The 17492-nt window shown below is 46.4% G+C and overlaps 1 protein-coding gene across 1 annotated transcript; it reads left to right on the top strand.

Annotated features, from left to right (window-relative positions):
* Positions 1–14875: 14875 nt before the first annotated feature.
* Positions 14876–16613, top strand: LOC130855625 (transmembrane epididymal protein 1A-like). The gene has a single exon (XM_057739488.1). The coding sequence runs from the start codon at positions 14958–14960 to the stop codon at positions 15843–15845; it is 888 nt and encodes a 295-aa protein (XP_057595471.1). The 5' UTR covers positions 14876–14957; the 3' UTR covers positions 15846–16613.
* Positions 16614–17492: the final 879 nt, after the last annotated feature.

Raw genomic sequence — 17492 nt, 5'->3', positions numbered from 1 at the left:
GTAGCAGGTCACTCTTGCATATCTTCAGGACACTGTGGAATAGATGCAATATCACCCCTCCCACTCGCCCAAGAAGCTTGGCCTATTCATTGCCTTCTCCCTTTGGGTGAACACGTCTCAGATAAGGTGCAAAAGCTCATTTATTTAGGGTCTTACCCCTTCCATGTTCTATTCTATTAATTCCTCTTTTTCTGTTAGGCCTTCAATGTTATTAAGAAGATGTTTGATGTCTCCTCCTTTAACTTTTCTAGTTTCTTTAGAGGCAGGGTGGTTCATCCCTTAATCATTAGAGATTAGGGAATCTCTAATGTCCCTGTACCACTTCTTTCCTGGCTGACACTAAATCCTTCCTTTTATTCGTCCACAGTTGGCCTTTACATGGAGATAAGAGGAGGGCATTACAATACAGAGAGCAATTTACAACTGGCCACTAGAGATGGCCTGGTCCATAACCCTGAGTCCACTAGAGGCCAGGAGGCCATCTTCCTTCCTCCCTGACCATCCATCAGGATATATCGGCATTAGCATCACTGGTACAATTGCTGGGATTCTAGTGTGGCAATCTGATATGGGTTTGATCTCAAAGTCTGTATAAGAGTGTAGATAGGTTCTATGATAAGCATACCTCTGATGTGAGCCACCTGGGAGAGAGGCCTGTTCTTAGGTAGGTAACATTAACTCGAACACAAAGCCTGCTCTGATGCCTCTAACAAGGACAGAGTCTCTCCCTGCCTTGTCTCCCGTGGCTCCTTCTCAGTATCTGGCCTGAAGCCTACATCACACTCCTCCTTGTATAATCAAGGTTTTATGTGCCTGTCATGTCTTCCCTTTCGTGGTGGTGGTTGTTTCTGTTTCATTTTGTTTGCCTTGGTTGAAGAGGCTTGGATTTTTCCTGTTGCTCAGTCCATGTCATGTTATTATCCTTGGTCTGCACAAAGTCCATTAGTCATTTTATTAATTAACTTACTCTCTTTTACTTCTATTTCCTACTCTTAATTTCCCTCTCTCCACAAGTCATTATTTTACTGTGTTAATGGACATCTTTATTCGAATGTATTCTTGAAAATGCACATTGTTGATTTATATGTGTATATTTTTTAAATGTGAAAGATACTATGAAATATATCCTATTCTGTTTCCTTCTCTCTGCGTTTTTAACATCCAACCATGTTCTATACAACATCTAACTCAAGCCATCTAGCCTCTGCATAATATCCCATCATGTGCACATGCTCCACTCTCCCACCAATGAACACTCAGGTTGCCTTCAACTCCTGGCCAACCACTGGTCACTATGGAAACATGCTGTGATGAACATCTTTATGAGAGTTCCCTTATGGGTCTGTATGAGGACCTTCCTGGGATATGCATCTAGGAACAGGATTGCTAGGTTATAAAGTGTGCACATGTGGGACTCAATTTGACAAAGCAGAACTAGACTCCTTTCCAGAATGGCAGCACCCACCTACACTTCCATCAGTGATACGTGATTGATTCTATGTTACCAAGTCCCCTCCAATTTAGCATTACCCGGCTTTCTTTTCTTTTTTTTTAAATAAATTAATTAATTTATTTATTTTTATTTATTGGCCACATTGGGTCTTCATTGCTGTGCGTGGGCTTTCTGTAGTTGTGGAGAGCAGGGACTACTCTTCGTTGCCATGCACAGGCTTCTCATTGTGGTGGCTTCTCTTGTTGCAGAGCACAGGCTCTAGGTGCATGGGTTTCAGTAGTTGTGCAGCACGGGCTCATTAGTTGTGGCTTGCGGGCTCTAGAGCACAGGCTCAGTAGTTGCGGCACATGGGCTTAGTTGCTTCGCAGCATGTGGGATCTTTCCAGACCAGGGCTCGAACCTGTGTCCCCTGCATTGGCAGGCAGATTGTTAACCACTGTGCTACCAGGGAAGCCGTAGCATTACCCAGCTTTCTAATGATTGCCAGTCTAATAGGTGCCAAATGATACCTCATGGAGGATTCAATTTGCATTTTTCTGACCATCCGTGATTTTGAGCATCCTGTCATGTGCTTATTAGCTTTCTGGGTTTCTCTTCTGTTGTTTGCTTGTCCATGTTCTTTCCCCATTTTTTCTATTAAAGTTGCTGGATTTTTTCTTTATTTATCAGTGGCATTTCTTTGCATAGTCTGGAATAATTTTAATACCTTGTCAGTTTTAGACACTTCAAATGTCCTCTCCAATTCCACATTGCCTATTAACTTTCCCATAATGTCCTTTATAGAACAGAACTCCTTCATTTTACGTAATCAAATTCATTAAATACATTAATCATTTTCTATATGATTTGAGCTTTTGAAACTTTAAGAAGTTCTTTCATGCCCCTAGGATATTTTCCTCCACTTTCTTCTACTAAATGGATAGTTGTATCTTTCATATTTAGCTCATAACTCCATCTAGGGTCCACCTTTGTGTGTCGTGCTCGGTAGAGATCCATGTTTATGTTCCTCCACAGAGTGAGTCTGTTTTCTCAGCATCACCTACTACATCATCCATCCTTTCCTCTTAGATCTGTGGTGCTCCCTTGTCAGTTAAGTTCCCACAGCCAGGCAGGCCACACACAAGGAAAGAGCCCCAGCTCTGCTCCTCGTGCCAGTCCCTGTCCACCCCCACACATGGCTCTCACCTCCGCAGCTGTGCAAAGACTAGGCTGGGGGTCTCTGGGAAGCTGAATCCTCCCCAAAGAAAGGCCTGTGTAGCAGTGCCAAGGCCTCGGCACGACCAGAGCTCAGCAGGGGCTGGTCCTGGCCCCCACGCGGCTCAGGAAGGCCGCTGAGCTAAGGGACCCCAGAGAGGCACCTCCGGGTCTGAGGCAGCCACACTGGGCCCATTCGAAGATGAGCTCCAGAGAAAAAGAATAGGAGAAAAGCCCACTCACAATAGAAAGGAGGGCAGAGAGGGAGGGGGGAAGAAGGGAGGAAAAGAGACGAGGAAACGTGTCTTTAAGCATCAGGGTAGGGCTGGACTCAGGTCGACATGACACCCCTCACCTTCGGCAGGGTGCTCAGCCCCAAACCACGAACGCTGTCTCTGGCAGCTTTAACCAGAAAGGAGGCTTATTAAGGGAGTCGTTTGAAGGGCTAAGAGCCAAGGCAGAGTCCAGGGCAGGTGTGTAGGGCCTGTGCCCACTCCAAGGGAGGCCATGACGGGCAAACCTGGCATTTCTAGGTGCTTGTAGGGATCTGGGCTCTCCCCGCTACCTGCCTGTTAGGTGGGGAATTCCTTACATAGAGAAAGGGGGTTCAAATGCTGAGCAGACAACAGAATAACTATGTCCACTAAGCTCCTCCTCTCCCGTACCCATGTGCCCCTGAACTGTGTGGACGCGGGGTATGTCTGGAAAAACAAAAACGTGAACTTTGTTAATAGGGTTCAGAGATCACTGACACCCTGGAGTCCTTGACAGGAGCCACTGTAAGAAGAAACAGTATGATACCAAAGAGCATATTTGCTACAAAGCAGGAAGGCATCTCACACCACAAACCCCGCTCATCTTCAAACCCTGAGGGTCCAAATGATAGCGGCTTCAGCAAAACTGGGAGGCTGGTCCTCAGCCCTCCTCCCCACCCAGCCTCGCACAGCCACAGGTGTATGCTTGGAGAAGATAGTCTAGGTGGAGGACCTAGGAGAGTGGCCTCACAGAACCGTAGAGCCCCACAGAGCTCAAAGAAACTTCCTGCAGGGTCCCCTGTCCTGTGGAAAAAGAGCTGTTTCCACCTCGCTTGGCACGAGCATCCTTCCCTGGGGAGGACTGCCAGAGAGCTAAACCAGCAAGACCAGAACCCCTCCTAGCGGTCGAGGCCATTGCCGTGGAGCCGCAGCCCCCGAGACCCCGCTCAGCCAGCAGCGAGAGGGGGCTCCCCACAGCAACGGCAGCACCACAGGCCAAAACAGGGCTGGAAGCCTACAGCCCAGCGGGCTACAGCATCCCTGGCGGGCTGCTGAGTGAGGGTGGTGTCTGCAGCCTCGGTGCCCCGCGCGCAACACGGGCAGTACGTCTACACCTGACCAGCCACATGCTGAAGGAGCAGTCACCAGAGCGGACTCTGGGCAGACGAGACTCCGTAGACGACAAACTCTGCAAGATCCTAAGACCCTCTGTGACCCTGCAAATGTTGGGGGCAAGGAGCCACTGATATGGGGATGCTGGTGTTAATCAGACTGGACTTGTGCTCCCAGACGGGTGAACCCTGATGTGCGGGTACCACGGCTGCAGTAATGAAGATGACCATCACGTCATGCCGCATTCTCAGGCACACGCTCAATGCCGGGCAGACGCCTCAGTGAGAGCACAGGGAGCAAAGCGGTATTACCGAAACACCGCCTCCTGCCCCCAGGAACAGCTGCCTGAGAGGTGAGCCTACCTGCTCACCAATTGCTGGGCCATCGTCAGGCTCCTCCTGGTGGGATGGGAGGTGCAGCTGTTCCCTGGGATGAGCCCTGGGCTGCTGTTCCTGCCTGCTGGGCCCATGTCCTACCAGGAGACAGCAGGGCATAGGTGGTGGCGGCAGCTACCCCTGGAAGAGGTGGGGGACGCAGTTGCCTTCTTAAAACCAGCCATGCTAAGTTCTTCTGTTTTTCAAGGATAGAGCAGATGGTAACAGTGGACTAAGAAGAGGTTGAGGAGCTGGTCCTTCTCCACATGCCAGGGCAGCAGGTTACTGCGCTCTTCTTGCTGAGTGTGTGGGGCCTTAATGAACCGGGCACAGCTAGCAGAGCAGCATAGGAAGATGGGCTGGGCAGCCAAGGCCTTCGGTGTTGGTGTTCAGGGCGTGACCAGCCTGTTGACCAGCCATCTGGCTCCTGCAGTTGTGTGTGTGTCATGATGTACCCCCCTCCTGCTGGAGACCCTGAGCTTCCTCACCACCTTCTGTTGGCGCCTGGCCTTTGGGGCTACCTTGCTGGCACCATCTGCAGCCTCTGGCACCATTATTGCCCCTCCTATGGAAGGTGCCAGGTCCCACCATGCCCGGCAGGCCCCAGAGGTAGAGCCCAAGAATCTCAGGACAGAGGTCATAGTGCAGGATGGGGCCTCCAGGCTCAGAGCTGTTCTTGGGGGATGCCCTCAGGTGGCCAGACTATTGTGTCCTGAGAGCCACAGTTTGATTTTCTATCCTGTGAATCATGTTCTTGTTTCCTGGGGCTGTTTAGCTCCTGTGATGGCTTCAGATCTGTCTGTCAGTCTGTCGGTCTCAATTGTATGGAGCTGGCTTCCTGGCCTCTCTGGAGGGAGGCTTGGGAGTCCTAGGCTGATATGGAGGAGTGGAGGGAAGCAGGGTGGGCCAGTCGACACCCTGGCCCTGGGCACCTGAACGAGTCTTTCCAGTTCTCACTGACGTGATTGTGATGGTGATATTTAGGAAGAAGCATATGTGGGGGGCTGTCTCTGCATAGGTTTCTCATTGACGACATGCTTGTGTGTCTGCATTTCTCTCTGTCTGTTTTGAAAACACTGCTAACAGTTCAAAACCAAAACCTGACTTCCAGGAGGCAGACGCTGGGGTTGGAGGTGGGGGCTGGATTCTTTATACTGATCCGGAAAGGGTCTGGACGGAGAGAGGAGATTGAGCAACCTGTCTGGACACAACGTTGCTGAACGGCTTCTTCTTTTATTGAAGCATAACAAAAATACAGAAGAGCGCGCAAATTGCAAGTGTGCAGCTCAATAGCTTTTCTCCAAATCACCTGTGTAACCAGCATCCAGTCAAGAAACAGAAATGTACCAGAATCCCAGAAGCCCTTCCTGATTCCTCCCAGTCACTCTCCCTCACACTAATCATGATCCTGACTTCTAACACCTTGGGTTAGTCTTGCCAATTTGAGGGCTTAATAAGAATAGAATCATAAGAGATTACTGACGGACTTTAAAGAACAGAAATGCCTGATACCTAATATTGGGAGTTTTGCTTTGGGATGACATAATCCCCTACCATCATTAGTCTCACACTTGTAATAAATAAAGCCTGCTGCACAGATAAATGTGTTTTGTAAGTGTCTTTTATTTTGCTTTCTAAAGGGTAGAGGTGGGAATCAATGAAAGTGGCTGAGCCTCCCTTCTGGGGCAGCGCACAGACAGACCAAACGGCGCTGCTGCAGAATGTGTTTAGAGCAAATTCACACATTCAGAGTCTGACGGGAGCCCTGTAATGCTCAGGAACTACAGACAGAGCGTTGGATCGTTGGATTTCCGAGAGTATGGGATGGGTAGGCAATGAGCCAGCTTCCCCTACATTTCAAAAGATAGGATGATGCTCCAATAGCATCTGAGTCACAAACTAGATAAGCATGCTATTTCATTAGAGGAGATAAACCCACCCATGGGCATTCCTATTTGGCGTTATCTGGCAGGTTTATTCCCCTGTGAGTTATACCTACATGAGCCAGGTTACAGGGCTGAAGCAAATCAAGCACATCCAAGTCTGGAAAAAGAGAGGTGAGGGAGGAGGCTCGAGCCACAGGCATGGAAAGGGACTGGAAAAACCACCCTGCTGGTAGAGGAGCCGCCACCCAGCCACCTACGCAGAAGTGCTGTAGGAGGCACGGAGAGGGTCTCCGGGGCCAGTCTTGGGCAGGAGACAGACCAAATCTTAAAGGAAAAGGGAAAAGGGAAACTTCTTTGCACCCACTCCCCATCCAGCAGTAGCAATAGTTGAAACCAGAACAGCACCCAGCTCAGCCTCCCAGGGGTGTAGGAGGCCAACTCAAGCAAGAGGGCAGGACCCGCCCTCCCAATAGTCACTGCAGATCAGATAGCGTAAAATAGTTCTCAACCTGACTGCAAATTATGGTCACCAAGGGAGAGTTTATTTTTCACTTTTTAAAAAAATGTCTAAAAAATACATAACATAAAATGTACCATTTTAGCCATTTTTAGGGATACAGTTCAGTAGCTTTAAGTACATTCACAATGTTGTGTAACCATCACCACTATCGCTCTACAGAACTCTTTCATTTTCCCAGAGATTCCGTCTTCATTAAACACTAACTTCCCATTCCCCTCTCCCCCAACCCCTAGCAACTACCATTCTACTTTCCATCTCTATGAACCTGATTACTCTAGGCGCCTCATATAAGTGGAATCATACAGGGCTTGTTGTTTTGTGTCTGAAGGGGAGATTTTTAAAACATGAGAGCCCAGGCCCAACAGCCCCTGATCAATAAATCAGAACTTGGGGCGGCGGCAGGAACCCCTCCCCAGAGCAAACACAGCTCAGCACCTGTCGATGCCTGCAATTCCTTTAGTTGTGGGTTAAGCTAAGGATTTTTCCTTTTTCAACTGGAGATGAGGGGCTTAACATGACTGATTGAGATATTACAGTGACTGAAACTCATCTGCTAAAGATTAATCTGTCAGTTAACAAACATAAATGACTATTATCAGGCACTGTCTCCTTTTGAGAGCCAGGAGCACTCAGACAGCAGCGGACGATGAGACGGGGTGAGACAGACATGCTGAAGACGCACGGTCACTTTTGGTGTGAGGGGTGGTAATGAAGGTTAGCTCTGTTTACCTTTAGTTACCCTGAAGACAAAATAGGAGTTGGGGGTAGAGGAATTTAGGTCCAACACAGCTGTGCACTTGCCCGGTTTACTGGAACATGGCCGCCCTGGCATATGGTTCCCATCAACTGTATTTTTGCAGGATTCCTGAAACTCTCCTCCCCTTCTTTATTTGACTGCACTGACTTCATTACAAAGGAACTTCACTTCCGTGGGTTCTGAGGCATGACCAGTGCCTTGTTCAAAAAAGAGCTCCTTCTGTGGCTGGTTTCTGCAGAACTAGAAATACATAGAAAACAATCAGATGGGTTAGAGAGACAGGGAAAGACACAGAGAGATACAAACATATATAAAATAACAGAATGACAAGAAAGATTCACATCAAGCTCATAAGACTGGTTCTCCAGACCAAGGGAGAAGGATTTGAATGTTTACTTTTTTAAATCCTGAAGCAAACATGACAAAATGTTAATACTTATTCATTCTGTGCGGGCATTTGCTATGTTATATTCCTCTTTTACTTGTATTTGTGCCTTTTTGGTGGCTTTAAACGTTGTCAGTATTGCACATATATCTTCATAAATAATTGCACACGTGAATATACCTGTATAAAGAAATATTTTCATGACTAAAGAGAGCTCTTACAAAGTTTTTATGTTAATAATTTACCATAAAATTAAATTAATAAAGCCTCACAGAAAAGTTGAAAAAAAGAAAAAAAAAATAGAGATGCAAATTAACATTTCCATAAAACTACTATCCAGAATTTGCCACATTTTGATGTCTTGATATCTAAGCTTTTTCTCCATGCATTAAATAATTGCATCATTGATTTCAAGTTTTCAGGTAGTTTCTTATTAAAAAAATAATACTTGCTCATTGTAAAATGCAGAAAAAGATGTATAAAGAAACAAATTACCCATGGCCTTACTACCTAGAGTGTCCCTATCAAGGTTCTAGATGGCAAAACCCCAAATCTGATTCTAGTTAGGAAGAGAAAGACATGACTGGAAAGATGGAGTAGCATTTATCGTCAGTAGTGAGATGGATTTACTAGCGTTTTTTATTTCATTCATCTCCTCCTCTGGTCTTTATGTGATGGCGTGACCCAAATGTTCAGTCAGATTTTGAATGCCAATTTGATCTTGGTTTAAATGTTATTTCTTTGATGGCTTAATCTGAAGGAGTCACTTGCTACTGGAATAGCATTTTTTTTTTTTTTATGAGGCGTGAGGGCTTACCATTTATCATCCTCTAGCATTTTTCTTGTTTTCTTAAGTATTTGGTTCTTGTCTCTCTTCTTCATTGTTGTATCCTCAGGGTCTGGAACAGCATCCAGCATTAGCAGGTATTCATTATTGAATGAATAAATGAATCAAAGAGCCTTTGGTAGTCTTGCCTGCAAAGTATCTTCCTTTAACTAGCACTGGACTTGCTGCCTAAGAAGGCAACCTGGTGAAGCACCACATTTTATCTTCATCCCTGCCCACCCCCACCTCTTTGTGAAGCAGCAGTTCTACATCCCTATGCCCACTAGCCACAGCCAACACCATATCCCTCTTTTTTCACCTGTTTGCCTTGTGCCTTGAGAAGCCTGAAATATCCATGTGAAGCCTCAGCTTCCAGTTCAGTGACATCATCAACATGTCCTTTGATGGGTATATTCTTCCCTTTGGTGCTAAAACTTTCACCCTCAGGGTCTAGTGTTGCTATGATGGGAAAAATATTTTTTTATAGCCATTCACTATTTCAGCAGCCTTTTTGGCTTATTGTTTATCATTCTTTACCACTTTTCTTATTTGCCATCGAGGACTGGGAGAAACTACATCACCCTCTGTGAGAGGAAGTCTGTATTCTTAAAGGCCACAGATAAGCTGTACACCAGCCACCATGGCCACACTGTACATGAGCTCACTGAGCACACACTGGGTGGAGGGGAATGCCATCCGCAGAGTGAACAGTCCTGGTCCCTGTTCACCGAAAACCTCCACCGTGGGAATATTTTGTTCAGCATTCACATGAGACGCACATTCTGGGCCCATTCTGAGAGTCTGAGCCATTAGCTCTTCCCCAAACTTTGTTGTCATAAATCCTCTAATCTTAGTTCTTCTAGGTCATTGATCATATAACCAGGTTTTAACCACTACCCAGGATTTAGCGGTCCTTGAGCCATTCCAGAAAAAGTAGAAAATTTTTTAGAAATTTAGATACTCTGTTCAAAGTTCTGCCTCCTGGAAGTGTTTCTCTTATGTGCTGTTCTTCTGTACCATCTGGAGAGGGACTATAGCACTGCTCAGTGCTTCCCTGGTGGAGCCACCTGGAAGCAAACTTGAATGTTTCCCTCTCATCAGGTAGTCACGGAGAGCTCTACACGGGGCCCTAGGTGTTGACTGAGGGAGACGAGGAAGGAGGAGCCATGCTGGGAATGTGAGCAACACTTTCATGCCACTTATTTGGGCTTCCAGGTCATGTTCAAGTCTGGCCTCATTGTACCATATCTGTTTGATGATGGAGCAGTGTTATGCATGCCTGACTTTAGACTCAGAAAACACCCAGATCACATGGTTACCTGGTGTCCAGTATGGAAAGTGTGCAGTCTCCACAAGAGCCCAATAGCAAGCTAAGAACAGTCTCTCAAAATGAGGATGATGGTCACTTGCCAATATGGTCATGGTTTTGCTCCAAAATTATGGAGCATTCACTGTGATTCTCCAGTCCGGGCTTGACACAGCCTCTAGGAGATTTATTACCTCTGGATTCACTAGGCAATAATAAAGCTGCTTGTGCTGCAATCTGTGCCAGTTGGAAAGTCTTCTCTTGCATGGATCTCCACCTAAAAACACCCTACCCAACAACAGCAGAATACACATTCTTCTCAAGTGCACATGGAGTATTCTCCAGCATAGACCACATGTTAGGTCACAATTCAAGTCTCAAAACATTTTAAAAGATAGACATCATCCCACGTATCTTCTCCAATCACAATGGGATGAAGTTAGAAATTAACTACAGATGGAAAACTGGAAAATTCACAAATTTGTGGAAATTAGCACACTCGTAAACAACCAATGGGTCAATGCATCAGTCTGTTTGGGCCACCATTACAAAATACCACAGACTGAGTGGTTTATACGGCAGATATTTATTTCTCTGGTTCAGGAGGCCAGGAAGTCCAAAACCAAGGTGCTAGCCAATTCGGTTCCTGATGAAGCCACACTTGCTGGCTTGCAGATGACCACCTTCCCCGCTGTGTCCTCGCATGGCAGACAGAGAGTTCTCATCTCTCTTTCTCTTCTTATAAGGACATGAATCCCACCATGGGGACACCACTCACACTGATCTCATCTAAACCTAATTGCTTCCCAGAGGCCTCACCTCCAACCAACAACCATCACATTGGGGATTAGTGCTTCAACATATGAATTTTAAGGGGACACAAACATTCGGTCCATAACAGTCTGCCCCTGGCCTCCCTAAAAGCCATAAAGATATGCAAAAATATTCATCCCATCCCAACAGTCCCAAAAGTCTCATCTAATTCCAGCATCAACTCTAAAATCAAGAGCCTAAAGACTTATCTAAGTCAGGTATGGGTGAGACTCAAGGTGTGATTCATACTGAGGCAAAATTCCTCTCCAGCCGTGAACGTGTGAAACCAGACAAGTTATGTGCTTCCAAATACAGTCATGGGACAGGCATAGGCTAGACATTCCCATTCCAAAAGGGAGAAAGTGGAAGGAAGGGGTTATGGTCCCAAGGAAGTACAAAACCTAGCAAGGCAAATATTGTTACATCTTAAAGCTGAGGAGTAATTCTCCTTGGTTCAATGTGCTGCCCTCTGGCCCACTGGAGCAATGGTCCTGCCTTCAGGACCCACTGGATTGGCAACCCCATCCCTGTAGCTCTGCTTGGCAGGTTGCCACCCCCCAGCTCCAGGCGGTCCCACACCCAAGGCTCCAATAGACCACTGTCTGACCTGTTGAAACTGAGGTGATGCCCCCCCCCTTTTGAAACAAAGGAAGCAGCCCTGATGATCTCTGAATTGCCTTCAGAGTCATTTTTCTTTTGTCTTGAAGAATAGGACGTGTTCACAGCCAAATAGCTTTATGGTCCAGTGCTGCCTATAGAATCTAACAAGCCCAATAGCCTTCCCTCATTTGGTCTCAGCTCCCTTCCCTTGGATTGAAACTGGCAGTGTTGCTGATGGGTAGCTAATTAGGTCTGTAGTCTAGTCCCATACTAATCCCCTTATCAAAGGGTTGTTGGGGCACACCTTACTCTTCTCTTCAGAACAACTTTCTCATATTTTGCAATATGGACAGGCTGAGAATTTTCAGATCTGTAAGTTCAGGATCTTTTTTGCTTAACAACTACTTCTTCAATGCATTCCTCTCTTTCCCCATTTTACTATAAGTAATCAGGGAGCCCCAAGCCTCTCCTTCAACACTTTGCTTAGAAGTCTCCTCAGTTAAACAAGCAGTTTCATTTCCCACACGTTCTACCTTCCACAAAACACTAGAATATGGACATAATTGTGCCGAGTTCTTTGCCATTTTTATAATAAGTATCACCTTTTCTCCATCATCTTATAACGTGTTCCTCATTCCCATCTGAGACCTCACTAGAATGGGCTTTATAGCCCGTATTTCTATCAACATTCTGTTCATGACTATTTATGCATTCTCTAAGAAGGTGGACGCTTTCTCTATAGCTCTCCTCTTTTCCTTCTAGGCTCTCAGCTGAATCACCTTTAACTATCCCTTCATGGCAATCTTGACCTTTTCTAGCATGTTTCTCCAAACTCTCCCAGACTCTACCCATTATCCTGCTACAAAGCTGCTTCTATATTTTTAGGTACTTGTTACAGCAGCATCCCACCTCACAGTACCAAAATTCTGTCTTAGCTCAGTCTGCTCTAACAAATACCATAGCCTGGGTGACTTAAAAACAAATACCCATTTCTCATGTTTTATAGGCTGGAAATCTGAGATCAGTGTGCCAAGATGGTTGGGTTTTTGTTTTGTTTTGGCCACACCAGGCACCATACAGGATCTTCATTCCCTGACCAGGGATGGAACCTGTGCCCTCTGCAGTGGAAGTGCAGAGTCTTAACAACTGGACCACCAAGGAAGTCCAGGTGGTTGGGTTCAGATGAGAGCCTTCTTCCTGACTTACAGACAGCCACCTTCTCGCTACGTGCTCACATGGCCTTTCTTCACTGCATGCAAGTGGAGAGAAACAGCAGATAGAAGACAGGTAAGGAAACAGAGGACTTGAACAACACGATAAACCAACTAGATCAAACATATATGAACACTCTACCCAACAACAACAGAATTCACACTCTCTGAGAGATCTTTGTCTCTCTGCCCCTTTTTATAAGGGCACTAATTATGAATTTATCTCAACCTAATCATCTCCCGAAGGCCACCTCCAAACATTGTCACGTTGGGGGTTAGAGCATCAGCATATGAATCTTGCGGTGAGGCAAGTTTTCAGTCCATAACAGGTATCAAGTTGATTTTATTATTATTCATTTGCTTACCAGTAAGATTCATTATCTTGAATTTCATAGATTCATTAAACATTTAGAGTTTTTCTTAGATGAATAGCCAGTTTATGGCCTTTGCCTATTTTCCTACTGAGGTATCCATTTTTAACTTCTTGATTTGTAAGAGCCCTTTATATTGTACGAAGACTAACACTTTGTTACATATAGAGTAAAATTTTAGTTTTTTTCTCTTGAAATTGGTTTTTTAACAGTAATTTTAATATATAAATAATTAATTCTAATGTTTAATTTCTATTAATAAAAACCTTTAAAATTTTAAATATAATTAACTTTTTCACTTTTTTCTTTATGTTTTCTGCTTTGGTATCATTCACTGAAATACGTGAACAACTTCAGCTTTGTAGGAATTTAGTAAGGAATATTAGTAATAACAATAGTAAAATTGCTAATAATCACTGTCATTTTTTGAGTATTTACTTTGTATCAGGCACTCTACATACATTATTCTACAGGGATACCTCAGAGATATTGCAGGTTTGGTTCCAGACCACCACAATAAAGTGAATATCGCAATAAAATGAGTCATGGATTTTTTTGGTTTCCCAGTGTATATAAAAGTTATACTTACACTATACTGTAGCCTATTAAATGTACAATAGTATTATGTCTAAAAAACAATATATATACACTTAATTTAAAAATACTTTATTACTAAAAAACACCAAAACAATTACAATGGCAACACCAAAGATCAGTGATCACAGATCACCAGAACAGATATAATAACACAAAAAGCTTGAAATACTATGAAAATTACCAAAACATGACACAGAAGCACAAAGTGAACAAATGTTGTTGGAAAAATGGTGCCAATAGACTTGCTTGTTTCAGGGTTGCCACAAATCTTTAATTTGTTTTAAAAACACAATATCCACAAAGCTCGATAAAGCAAAGCACAATAAAATAAGGTATGTTTGTATTTAATCCTCACAACAAATCTAGGAAGTGATTATTATTCCCATTCTATAGATCAGGAAACCGAGGTTCAAGAAGACAAAGTAACTTGCTCACAGTCATGTGAGTTTCAAGTGTCGGAGCTGAGATTCAGTCATTGTGCAGATAAATGAATAGACCTCCCAATTCTGGCTCTGCTGTGCTGGATGCAAGAAGGGACCTCATGTATGTCCCTTCCCCCCCAAGCCTTCACGTCACCTGTAAAAATTGATTACCAGTAACTTCCTCATAGAGTTGTTGAGGGATATTTTTATGAATTTTTATTGGAGTACAGTTGCTTTACAATGTTGTGTTAGTTTTTGCTGTACGGCAAAGTGAATCAGCTATTTATATAAATATATCCCCTCTTTTTTGGACTTCCTTCCCATTTAAGTCACCACAGAGCATTGAGTAGAGTTCTCTCTGCTATATAGTACGTTCTCATTAGTTATCTATTTTATACGTAGCAGTGTATATACGTCAATCCCAATCTCCCAATGTTGAGGGATTTAAATGAGAAAAAAACTGTAACGTGCCTGGCACCGAGAGACAGTCAATAGATGAGAGTCCTCTTTGCTGGAACATCTAACTCTTTCCCTTTCGTCTCCTTGTGGAGGAGTGGGGCAGAGGCTGGGAGGGAAAGGGCAAACCAGTGCCTGCAGTGAGGGGCAGAGGTTGAAACCCCAGACCTAGCCTCTAAGTAAGGAACAGAGTGTGGTGCAACCCACATACACCATCAGCATTTCTCCAAAAGAGACCCCACCCAGGAGTGACTCAAGATGCTTCAGGCGCCTTCCCCTGTGTGGGAAGCACGGGTGGGGCTGGATCAGGAAGATCTCCCCGCTGCTCGGACACAGCCACTCCTGCTTGCGAGGAGCTCCTGCGAGGTTGCTGCTCCTCTCCAGCTGTCACCCTGGGGGCCCTGACCCGCACCAAGACCATGGGAATCATCTGGGGACACCTGATGGCAGGGATATTCTTCCTCTTGTTCTCACTCTACTACTCGGTGCTGGTGTCCTTGGCCCTGCTACGGAGACAGAGGCTCCTCAAACCCCCTCTGCCCCCAAGGGAGAAGCGAGGGCACAGGTGGTGGCAGCTGGTCCCTGTGGAAGGAGTGGCGAAGGTGGTTTTCTCCCTGAGTCTCATCTTCCCCGAGCTCTTCTACCCGCCAGGAACCAACCGGCTGATGATGGTGGACTGGGAGGACCCTCAGCGACCCTTCGTGTTCAAGGACGAGTGGCAGCACGTCACCATGTACGGGTTCTTCCTGCTCAGCGGCGTGGTGGACGTCGTGAGCCAGGCGTGTCAGGCACGGCAGAACCTGAAGCTGGAGCGAGCAGCCGAGGCTCTGGCCTTCTGCGTGCTGGTGCTGCTGATGGTGGCCCACATCGAGAACAAGGGCACCCTGGAGATCCGAGGGCACGTGCTGCTCGTGGTCCCCGCCTTCCTGGTCGGCCTGGTGCTCATCTTCGAGGTCTGGGTCCCTGACCAGCCCCTGCTCTGGGTGCTCAAGACCTGGATGGGGCTGGTCCTCGGCAGCTGGCTGACTCAGCTGAGCATCGTGATGTACGCGCCTCCCTCCGGGCAGCCCTGGAGAGGGGAGAACCCCATGGACCTTGCCTTCCTCACCATCTTCTTCTGCTGGCACCTGGCCTTAGGGGCTGCCTTGCTGGCCACCGTCTACGGTGTCTGCAGCCTCTGGCACCGTCGCTTCTCCTTTTGGAGAAAGGCCCCAGGTGCCAAGTATCAGCCGTGCCCCACAGGCGAGGGCAGTGAAGAGCTTGAGAAGCTCAGGGCAGGGGCCCGACGACAAGATGGGGGTGTCTAGGCAGAGGATCTGTCCATGCTGCACCCTTTGTGATGGGAGTTTTGAGGATGCCCCCTGTGTGCATAGGGCAGAAATGTCCTGGGATCTGCAATGTGGCTTTCCATCACAGGGGTCCCCTTCCTTGTTCTTAAATGAACCTTCCAGCTCTTAGGATTACTGCTATCACTCTGTTCTCTCCAGGCCTGTCTCTTTCCTGTCTCACTATTCAGTATGGTTCCTAACCATGGACTTACACAAAGTGAGAGTAGGAGTAGTGCTTTTCTTTGACAGCTTTTGGGATCCAAGGGGAAGAAGTGAAATGAGGAAACAGAAGGAGATGCAGGGTCTCTGGGGACTCAGCAGGGCTCTGCGTGTCTGTCGAGGCAGGGCTGCCTTAGCATGTGCATGTGTGTGCCTGCGGCTGAAGTGGTGAAATGTGTGGAAGGGAAGGGGCTCTGTTTTCACATCGTGGGGAGGGCTTCTGTTTTCTTCATTTCTCTCTGGTTTTCATTCACGCTAAGTGTAGCAGGAAGAAGAGCTGGTTTTGTTGCTGTTGTTTTCTAACTGAAACTGGAGGGGGCTACTTCTGCCTGAGGGAGTAAGGGATGGGTGGGGGGTGGCAGTTGGTTAAGCAGGGCTCACGTCTGAGGACAAAGCAGGCAAGCGAGGAATTCCCAAAGGAGGGTGTAAGGAACAAGGATTATATCGGTACAATTTTAACTTGTTTGGGTTCTGCTGCAACAGAAAACAACTCTATTGCGCATGTAGAGCCTCAGTAAAATCTTATGATACACGTCCACGTGTCTTGTGTGAGTGATTCTGGGGCGAGATCAAAGAAAAGGCCCAGATTTCAGGTGGTGGGAGCAGAAAGGGAAGAACCGCCATGAAACATGGGGCGCGGATGACCTCCGTGGTTCTGAAGATGCAGGGACTCGGAGCCGAGAGGGAACCTGCAGCCCCTGCAACGTGCAGAACTTTCCAGCCAGTCACTGAGCTCCTCCCAGAATGAGGAGAGGAGGTGCTAATAAATTCACATCCTCAGTGAAATATAGGAAAGCAAACTATGTAAAAGTACTTATCCCTGGGTACAATTTGAAAACTGCTTCTGATAGCATGTGTCTGCTTATGTAAGATGATAAACGCAGCATTTGGAAGTCTGAAGAGGCAGGAAGAAGGGAGGAGATGCTGGCCATAGATGCAGAGAAAAGACCGCAGAGAAAAGTGCCCACACGAGATGCTGTCCTCAGAGACAGAAAAGCTCTATGAAGCACAGAGAGGGATGTGCATTTGTGGATGGAGGGCAAGATGGGCGGCACACTGTCCTTTGAATATGACTGGACACTCCCTAAAGAAGCAGGATGCAAGAGTGTGGAAACAGGCCCTGGAAACAGTAAGACAGGGGTTAAAGCAAAGAAGGGGAGCAAGGGAAGGGATGGAAGTGGGCGAGGGTCTGGCAATTCACATGGGCAGGGCTGGGAGGGGAGGAACACTTTGGGTCTAAAGAAGACAAATGTCTTCCTCCAGCAGCTGAAACCAGGCCAGTCTCAGCTTTCCTCCCCAGCAAAGCAGGAACCAACATAAGGAAAGGCCAGCACCCTTCTTTCTGTCCCCACCCTAAAAAGCCCAGAAAGAGAGCCAGCTTTACCGGAGGCTTGTGGGACCCCAGCA

The sequence above is a fragment of the Hippopotamus amphibius genome, chromosome 6 (genome assembly GCF_030028045.1).
Source record: "Hippopotamus amphibius kiboko isolate mHipAmp2 chromosome 6, mHipAmp2.hap2, whole genome shotgun sequence".
In the NCBI taxonomy this organism is placed as follows: Eukaryota; Metazoa; Chordata; class Mammalia; order Artiodactyla; family Hippopotamidae; genus Hippopotamus; species Hippopotamus amphibius.
Note: the sequence above shows the minus strand (reverse complement) of the source record. Positions and strands in the feature narration are given on the sequence as shown.

Excerpts from the sequence above, each read along its gene's own strand:
- LOC130855625 (XM_057739488.1), top strand. The coding sequence starts at position 14,958 with ATGGGAATCATCTGGGGACACCTGATGGCAGGGATATTCTTCCTCTTG.